General features: G+C 61.7%; 1 protein-coding gene across 1 annotated transcript; it reads right to left on the bottom strand.

The window, feature by feature from the left end:
* Positions 1 to 256: 256 nt before the first annotated feature.
* Positions 257 to 9,105, bottom strand: PPP5C (protein phosphatase 5 catalytic subunit). The gene is made up of 13 exons (XM_049787275.1): positions 8,927 to 9,105; positions 5,138 to 5,379; positions 3,336 to 3,483; positions 3,100 to 3,221; positions 2,552 to 2,617; positions 2,350 to 2,448; positions 1,914 to 2,019; positions 1,671 to 1,813; positions 1,501 to 1,588; positions 1,218 to 1,258; positions 966 to 1,144; positions 756 to 837; positions 257 to 665 (listed from the first exon to the last, which is right to left on the bottom strand). The coding sequence occupies exons 1-13, from the start codon at positions 9,045 to 9,047 to the stop codon at positions 603 to 605; spliced, it is 1,500 nt and encodes a 499-aa protein (XP_049643232.1). The 5' UTR covers positions 9,048 to 9,105; the 3' UTR covers positions 257 to 602.
* Between the last annotated feature and the right edge of the window lie 530 nt (positions 9,106 to 9,635).

Here is a 9,635-nt window from a genome sequence, read left to right as displayed (position 1 = left end):
TCTCGCCAGGAGGACACTCAGGGCTCCCCATATTTGGCCGAAGCTGCCAGAGACAGCCCCCATCTGTGGTCCCGTGGAAAGGGGAGTTCTGGAGGAGTTGGGGTATAAGTGAGGAGCAGGGCAGGGGCACCCCTGAGTACCTGCTCTTGCCCAGGCTCATGCAGGGGTTCCTGTGACACAACTCAGTAAAGAGTGGAGACAGGGTGAGCTAGGCAACCGCTCCACACACACCCCAGCCTCCAGCACTGAGACCAGCTGACTTACAATAGCGACTTTATTTTAACATATTTAATTACAGACATAAAATAGCCGGGAAGGGAGTGCCCCAGCACAGCCCACCCGGGCGGTCAGGAGGGTACAGGCCGGGCCTCCCCGAGCACTCCCATCCCAGGGCCTCTCTGCGACGAGGCCTATTGCTGTAGCGGGATTCGGCCATGAAGGGGGTGGGGCGGGGCTCCCCCTAACTGATCTGCGGGGAGTCCCTCCCGAGCGTTGGGGTGCACCCCCACCTGACCCATCCGTCTCTGGCATCGACGGTGCGGGGAGCAGCCCGGCCTGCCCCGGGAATAAATACAAACTGGACAGGGAGGGAGGCAGCCGTATCACATCATGCCCAGTTGCAACAGCGTGCTGGCGTAGGCCATGGGCTTGACGTCGGGGTGAGGCTGCAGGAGATGAGAGGGGGGGTTGCAGGCCGTGTGTCTATCCCCACGTCCCTGCCCCCCTCACCTCAGCCAGCCCCCTACCCTACTCACCACTGCTGTGAACTGGTGGAACTGGGGCCGCAAGTCGGAGCCTCGGAGGTGAATATAGGAGGCTTTGTTGCCCATCTGGTCGCTGGGGATGCGAGAGGGTCAGTGGAGTCAGAGGATTGAGGAGGATTGGGGGAAAGGGGTACAGGAGAGATGGGCGCCCACTCCCAGCAAGGCTCCCTACCCCACCCTAAGACCCTTCCCGGGACGCACCAGTAGTTGGGGGCTGAGAAGACGGTGACACAGCGGCCACTGTGCGCCACCTCATAGCCCTCGGCCTTGACCTCGTGGCTGCGGATGATGTAGTCAAGCTGGTTTTCCTCCAGGAAGGCCTGCGTCACGTCGGGCCCGAACTGGCAGCTCACACCGCGCTTGCTGACCGAACGCCCGTTCTGGGGAGAAAGGGGCTCAGGCTCTGCACCTCACCCCCACTCCCCCCATACCTCCCGGACCCACCGGGCTCACCTGCGGTTGTGGGTCCGACCAGAGCAGGTCACACATGGGGCCTGCAGGGGGCACAGGGACAGGTGAGGGAGGCCCAGTGGGGTGGGGCATGAGCAGGCCCAGCAGGACCCAAACCTGTCCCCGCAATGGTGCCCCAGGCACCTCACTGAAATCAAGGGGCTGCCAGTTCCGCTCACCCCATCATTGCCCCCTGGATGGTGCCCTGGGCCCCCTAGCCAGAATTGGGGGCTGCCGGTTCCGCTCACCCCATCACTGTCCCCTGACAATGCCCTGGGCCCCTCACCAGAATCGGGGGGCTGCCGGTTCCGCTCGATCTTCCGGATGTCGTCCAGGGTGACGCCATCCTCACTGAAAAGGCCCCCGTGCATGATCTGAGGACAGGGGGAGGGGGGAGACGGTGTGTGAGGAGGGGTGCGCAACCCCCTCCCCACTCCAGTGGCCCCTGGGACGCACCAGCACTTTGCCATTGATGCACTGGGCCAGCGGTAGCCACTCGAAGACCTCGCTGAAGAGCTCGAACATCTGCGCCGTGTACTTGGCCTTCACCTCACCCTCAAAGCCGTAGATCTGGTTCATGTTGTCCGTCTCGTGGTTGCCTGGACCGCGGGACCCGAGGCTCAGCCTCTCCGAACCTGCCTGCTGGCCCCCTTCCTGCCATGCCCAGAAACCAGGGGGACCCCCACCCCCATCCCTCACCTCGGAGCAGGTGGAAGTGATCGGGGTATAGGAGCTTGAAGCCGAAGAGCGTAAGGATGACTTCGACCGAGAAGGAGCCTCGGTCCACGAAGTCGCCGTTGAATATCTGCCCGGCTAAGGAAAATGGGGCGACGGGGGGTCCCAGGGACCCAACCTTGTCCCTTTCCTAGCTTGGGACATGGCTCCGCAACTGGACCTGGGATCCTCATCCCTGCACTTCTCAGACACTGGGGGGGGGGGCAACCCTCAAGGAGGGCCCACAAGCCCCTACACAGGGCCAGGCATGATGGAGCAAAGACAATGGGGAGACAGAGGCCCAAGGTGTCTGAACTACGCAATCACCCCTGGGCTGGCCTGTCACTCACTGGGCCCCCAGAGGGCACCCCTGAGATACCACATTAGGGCGGGGCATTGACACCCCCAGAAGCAAGGATACGTAGGGGTTGGTCTCAGAGGGTAACCCGTTTAGCTCGAAGATGTGGAGGAGGTCATAGAACTGGCCGTGGGTATCCCCACACACCGTCATGGTTTCTGTCTGCAGAAGGGAGCAGGGGTCAGAGGTCAGGTGAGAGGTCAGATGCAGGTGAGAGGTCACGGGGCAGTGATCAGGGGCATGGTGCCAGTTTCTGGCCCCTCACCTCTTTAAGTGTTGTCTCTACCAGCGTGCTCAGCTTAGAGAGGATCTCTTTCACCTGTACCAGGATCTGCAGGCAGGATGGAGAATGAGGGGGGCCCAGTCACCCCAGCTCTGCACAGGGAGCTTCAGCATCAGGATGGGCCCTTCCAGCCTCCCAGTGGGCCAGGACTCAGGCCTGCCCGGGGGTCCCCAGTTCTGGGGAGCCAGGGGAAGGATCCTTCAAAAACCAACAGAAATGCAGGACCGGAGTGGTGGTGCTAGAGTTGAGGTGTCTGCCTTGCAAGCGCTAGCCTAGGACGAACCGTGGTTCAATCCCCCAGCCAGGAGCAATTTCTGAGCACAGAGCCAGGAGTAACCCCTGAGCATCAACGGGTGTGGCCTCCCCCAGAAAAAACAAACAAAACCAACAGAAACATCCAAAGCAGAGGCCAAAAGATGCGCTGGCCCCTTGCCCACGAGCTCAGGCTGGCACAGCTCTCCAGGGAACCCCGAAGAACGGTCACCACTTTCAGAGGGGCCCAGGCCGGGAGTTGGGGGGCGGCCACCCACCTGGTAGGCGCACTTCCGGTGCAACTTCTTCTGGTCCTTGTACCACTGCATGAGGTCCTTCATGAAGGTCACGGTCACTTTGCCGTCCTCCAGCTTGGGCCCGCTGTACTCATCCTCGATAGCTGGGACAGGACAAGGAGTGCTCAGCCCGGCCCTGCGCCCTCCATTTGCCCCAAGGCTCCGCCCACTTCCACCCGCTTGGCTGGCCCCCAACCCTCGGTCGTGGGGACACACACTCATGCTCTCGATGTCCAGCGAGTCCACAACCGAGCGCTTGTGCTCGTCGCCAGCGATGGCGCGCTCGAAGGCCTTCTGCTTCACCACCTTGCTGCACTCCTGGTACTTGAGCTGCGCGTCCCTGTCCTGTGGCTTCACCTTCACCACCTGCGGAGGCGCCGCTCAGTCAGGGGGACTCAACTCTCTGTCATTCCTGAGACCATCCCAGGCGGGGCTGCTGTCCCTTGCCTCTGGCCTGGTCAGTGCCTGGGACAACCCTCCAGGGATCCAGCACCCCCTGATGCCTCGCTTCCTCAGCTGCACTTTGGGGACTCAACAAGGCCAGGAGATGGGGCCCCACAGCCTGGAAAGCTCAGGGCTCCAGACTAGGACCCCCAAAAGAGAAAATACGGACCCATGGGAAGAAGAAAGCCAATGTAGATCCTGTCACAAATGAAAGCCCAGACCCCAGGAAGGGGTGGGTCAGGGTCCCCACAGATGCCTGGAGATCCCTCTGCAGCACAAAAGGGGACTCGGGGGTCTGTGTGGCCTGGAGTCAGTGAGTGATGCATATATGGACCCCACTGAGCCCACAGGACACCGAGGAACCTGAGGTCAGAGAAGTCGCCATGTCCTGGGCAGATAATAGTCCAGATCCGGGACCCTACAGTCAGAGGGGCTGGAGGGGCTGGAGCCACAGTGGGACTCCTGGACAGAGAAAAGTCTCTCCCCTCCCTCTCTCTCAACCCTCCCTTTATCTCTAGGGACAAATATACTTAGCCTGCCTTCTTTCTTTCTCTCTCTCTCTCTCCCTCCCTCTCTCTCTCCTTTCTCCCTCTCTCTCCTCTACTCTCTCTCTCTCCATCTCTCCCTCCCTCTCCCCCTCCCCCTCCCTCTCCCCCTCCCCTCCCTTTATCACTAGAGACACATCCAAGGTGCTGGCCTCACACCAGTGACCAAAGTGGGGAATCAGGGTTCTGTCTCCTCCATCAGATGGGCATATTTCCCACCAGGTTACTGGGGAATGGGGGTGATGAGGGCTCTCAGAGCTTTGGCTCTCACTCAGCCAAGGGCACATCCTGGCCAGGCCACAAGGTCAAGAGCTGACCCTGGGCCCACAGGGTCTGTGGGTATGGATGGGACAGGGGTGGGGGGCATTCCATCCCTGGGGCTGCACAGTCGCTCTCCAATGGACAGAGACCCATTTCATGCATGGGAAGGGGCCACCTCAAACCCACAGCCACCACCGACCAGGGCTGGGGTGAAACTCGGTAAGGGACACCCCTAGGATGATCAGCCCAGTTGGGTGGGTGTCCCGAACCCCGAGGTATCCTCAGACGTCTCGCCCAGACTCTCCCCACGCTGCAGGATGACCTTGACCCCTGATGTCGGTTACTCATTACTGAGTGTCTGGCCCGTGACCTTTATTCACATCTGTCCTCAGAGTTGTGATGAGGACATCCAGGGACACGGGCACAGGCTGATGGCCCTGTCCCAGCTGCCTCTCCGTCACATGTACTCGGGCCTCAGCCCAGCATGTGAGCACCCACAGCCTGCGGGTGCCCCCAGCCCTACCCCATCCGCACCAACGCAGTGTGGACACGCCCCAGTGAGCCCAGCCCAGCCCAGCCCAGCCCAGCCAAGCAGATGGGGGATTCCAGAGCTGCCAGCCTGTCTCTACGCCACCCCACTACACGCCATCCTTGGCAGCCCCCTGCTTTCCTGCTTGGTCCCAGGTAGCAGCTGCTCGCTATGATCCCCCCATTGCCCCCTTTCCTGTCACTACCAAGCGGAACCCCGGAACCCAGCTCGGCCCGCTCACCGTCTCGTAGTCGCGTAGGGCGGCCCGGAACTTGCCCAGGGCCATGTTGCTGGCCGCCCTGCGGTAGTAGCCCTTGATGTACTTGCGGTCCAGCTCCAGCGCGCGCGTGGCATCGGCCAGGGCATAGCCGTAGCACTCGGTGCGCAGGTAGGCCAGGCTTCGGTTGCCATAGTAGATGGCGCTGCTCGGGTTCAGCTCAATGGCCTGGCTGTAGAACTTGATGGCGTTCTCGTAGTCCTTGGCTGCCCGGACCAGGAGAGGCCAGCGTGAGGGGGAGGCACGGGGCATGCGGAGAAACCAAGTCATGCCGCACTCAAACACTCTTCCCTGATTCCAGTGTCTCGTTGCCCCCAGTAAGCACCCCCCAGCACGTGGACTGATCTGTGGGACATGGGACCAAAGGACAGTCCCTACCATCACCAGGGTCTTCTCCAGCAAGTAAGCCTCAAGGAGAATGGAGAGCAGGAAGGGAGCACAGGGACTGTCAGCAGAGAATGGGGGGGTGGGGGAAGAGCCCACAAACAGCATACATGCAGGGGCCCCCCACAAAACCTGGGCACTGAGCTCAGACCCGCGAGGTCGTTGGGCTGTGACAGCTGGAGCTGGGTTCCGAATGGTGGGAGATAGGCCAACCCAACCCTGAGGCATTAGTCCAGGAGAAATAGGTGTGGTCGGGGGCTCAGGGCCCAGAGTCCTCTCCCTTAAGACCCCCACCAAAAAGCACTGCAGCAGCTCAGCTTTCACCCAAAGGGGTAAGGCTCAGAGCAGGAGGGATGAAGGTAGAGAGGACAGAGCAAGGGGGGAGACCGCACCCCACCCCAGTCAATGGACCAGGACCCCCCTAGCACCCAGGGACCCTAGGACCCCTGTCACCTCTATGCTGCCTGCCCAGTCATTGGACAAGTGTGATGGCCTCAAAGGGCTCAGACCCAGGGATTGGGGAACTGGGGGCCTGCCTGATGGCACAGATGGCCTGGAAGGAGGGTGGAGGCAAAGGAGGAGGTGATGGGGCCTTAAGGGGTGCAGGGAGCCCATCGCTCCCTCGTGCAGCAGACAGCTGACTCTTCATGGAGGTCCCCCCTTCACCCCAAGACTGAGCCCCAAAGGCCAGTCTTGGATCTCCCAGAAGCAAGATTGGACCCACCCCGAGTACTGCAGGGGACCCCTCAGGTCTGCGGGTGAGCTCCCATCTGCCTTGTGGGGGGGGGCAACCTAGCTGGCAGTGTACATAGAAAAGGAGGAGCAGGCATCTGATCTGGGGACCCTGGCATTTGCCCACATGCCCCCCAATACAGAAGGCCCAGAGACAGGGTCCTGCTGGAGGCCTATCTAAGGGGACAAGCACCCCTACTCTATCGAAAGGGGTTGGATGCCCAGGGGAGAGGGGACACTGAGCCCCGTGGGGGCCCTTTCCCCCCCCAGGAGGAAGCAGGCACGAGGGAGATGGGCATGTAGTGGAAGGGGCACACCCGGGGCTCACCCTGGCAAGCACTTTCACTTCTGAGCTTCCTCAGAGCAAACCCCATACCCGCCCGCCCCACCTGGCCACCCCAGGGCTCATATAAATTGTGCTGTAATTATTCTTTTTATTGTTACTCCCACAGACCGAGCTGCCACCAGCTGCCAAACAGCAAGGGGCTGGGCCAGCACCCCTGGCAGCCGCCCAGCCCCAGCCCCAGGGCTCCCAAGAGCTAGGGCCCAGTCCTGGGGAGCAAAGGGGGCTCCTCCCAGCAACTTTTCCACAATTCCTCCCTCACCTCAGGACTGGGCCGCAGACTCCCCCATAGCTGGACCCCACCTTCCACGGCCCCCTCAGAGCCCACATGGGGCCCCACCCATAACACCCCAATCCCAGACATGAGTGGGGTCAAGTCAACCCCCTGCACCCCTATTCACGCCCTCGGCCCTGCAGCCAGACTGCCCCTCCACCTGCCTTCTGGAAGTACAAACTATCCCAAGCACCCCACACATAGCTCTATACCTGGGTTCCTCTGCCTTCCAGTCCCCTGAGCTGCCCTGTTGGACTGAGTGGTCTCCTCCTCCAGGCAGCATGCAAGATGCCACCCCTTGAGCAGCTCTCGAGCTCTGGGCTTGTCGCCAAGACCTGCCCCTTCCCGCCCTACCCCTGCATCTCTATCCCAGGCTCCAGCCACGCCTGCCCCGGTACCCCCAGTCTGTGAGAGGCTCTTCCTGGTCCTGGCTAAGAAGTGGGGGGCTCCCTTCTGAGCCTCCTCCGGGGGTTCCCGCTCCCTCCCCCACCTCAGCTTCTCTGGATCTCCCCTCTATCCTGCTGGATCCCACTCTGGCCTCTTCCTTCCTGAAGAAAAACTGGCTCGCTGCCCCCACAATCACCCTGGCTGAGTTGAGAACTGACCGTCTCACGCCTCCTATCACCACTTCTGCCCCCCTTCCCCTCTGCACTGGTTAAAGGGTCTCACTGTCACCCACAGTCAATCCCAGGCCTGGCCTTGTGCATGACATCTGCCCCTGGGGCACAGCACCCTCTTTCTACAAGCATCCCTGCCCCCCACTTCTGGCTACACTGTCCCCCCCTTCTCTTCACCCCACGGTCAAGCCAGCTCAGCATTTTCCTCTTCCAACCTGAACCTGAATTTCTTCAAGTTCCATCCGAGGCCCATTCCCTTCCTGGAGGATCCCATCAGTTCATGGGAGTGGGGTGGCTGGGTTCTACCCACAGCTGAGCAGGCCCCAGGTCCCCCCTCAGAGCCTGCAGTGGGCTCTGAGCCCCTTCAGCACCTGCTTAGGGAAAGCTATGTCTCAACTCCGCGATCTGGACTCCCGAGCTAAGATCTAGCCTGGTTCCCCACCTACCCCATCAAGTCCCAGGGCCTCCCACTTTCATCTCAGGGGTCTTTCCTTGAGGGACCTCACACACCCAGGCTCCTAACTCCTCCTGATGATCTCCACAGTATCTTCTGAAAGGCCTTCCCTAGCTGGCCCTTATTCTCACCTGAATCCCCCCTCGCTCTCTTTTTATTAAGACAAACCCTGCCTGCACCCCAATTTGTAAGGACCTGCCTTTTCATTTCTGTGCTCCACCTGACGTGCTGCACAGGGGCCAGGACCAGGAAGATCCTGACTTGCCAGGACTGCCAGGCTTGCCCTGAGCCTTGAACCGAGCTCCAAAAACACGCTGAATGAATGAATGGGCGGATGAATGAAAGAAAGAAAGAATGAATGAAGAGATCCACCCACGCCGCCTCTCCCTCTTCCCAGGCTCCAAAAGACGGGGTCATTCTTGGGATTTCCCCCTCTTTTCCTCGCAGCCTCCCTCTCTCCCTTCGCCCCCACTCCCTAAGAACCCCTAAATCCTGGCCTTGCCAGGGTGTCTAACTCGCAGCCCTACTATGGAGACCCCCCTCAGCACCCTAGGATTTGGGGGTGCCAACCCTCGCTCAGCCTGTCCTCCAGCTGCCCATGCGGCCCCATGTCACGACTGCTGGGGGTCAGCTCCTGGCACATGCACAGCTGCGGGGATCCCCAGGAAAGGGTCCCCCCAACATGCCCATGCCCCTGTCCTTAGGCGCTCAGGCCCAGGGGTGGGTGCACCCCCAGACTCCAGGAGTGGAGCACTGATTGCCCCCTGCTGCAGGGCTCTCCCAGGCCCGGAACCTCCGTCGCGAGCCCCCGGGATTTTCCACCCGGGGCCACCCCACGCCGGGGCTCCAGCGCCCCCCGTTGCCATGGTTTCCCCAGGGCCCCCCCCAATCCCCCCAGCACCCCCCGGCCCGCTCTGCAGCCTCGGCGCCCCGGCCCGGCCGGGCTCACCTTTGAAGTAGTCGTTGGCCTCCGTCTTGAGCTCCTCGGCCCGCTTCAGGGCGCCGTCAGCCGGGGGCTCGTCCCGGGGAGGCTCCGCACACTCCGTCCGCTCGCCCTCCGCCATCGCCATGCCGCAAAGCGCCCCCCGCCCTGGCAACGGCCGCCCGCGGCTCCGGCCGAAGCGTCGCGAAGCAGCGCCGCTGTCGCACAACTGTCGTAAAGCGCGGGCCCCGCCAGGCGGCCGCGGCACGCATGCGTGAGGCCCTCCACTTATTTCCCCCACACACACACTCCGCCGCCGCCGCCATAGAGACGCGTGGAGGACAAGGTGACCAGAGGGGCGCCCTTTGGCGAGGGAGCCAATGAGGAAGCGGCACCCGGGCGCGCGGCGGTTAAAGAAGTCCGGACTGACCGCTGCTTCCCCGGCCGCTCGGGTTCCGGGGCACGCCGAGAAGTTTCTCTGGGGGCTCCAAGTGCTCTCTGCTTGCCAGAGGCGGGTGTGACAAGTGTTCCCTAGGGGGTGTGGCTCTGCCGGGCTGCATGCAGCACCTAGGAGCGGGGAATTGACCGTGACTGTCATTTTTTTTTTCTGCATGACCTTGACCTTCCCTTCTGCAGGGGGGAGGAGGAGGGGGAGGGACAGACTCAGTTATCCCACTGGGAAAAATGGGTATTTTTCTTTAGCCAATAGGGACATTTTTTTTCTGCCTCGAACATT

The sequence above is a fragment of the Suncus etruscus genome, chromosome 14 (assembly GCF_024139225.1).
Source record: "Suncus etruscus isolate mSunEtr1 chromosome 14, mSunEtr1.pri.cur, whole genome shotgun sequence".
NCBI lineage: Eukaryota > Metazoa > Chordata > Mammalia > Eulipotyphla > Soricidae > Suncus > Suncus etruscus.
Note: the sequence above shows the minus strand (reverse complement) of the source record. Positions and strands in the feature narration are given on the sequence as shown.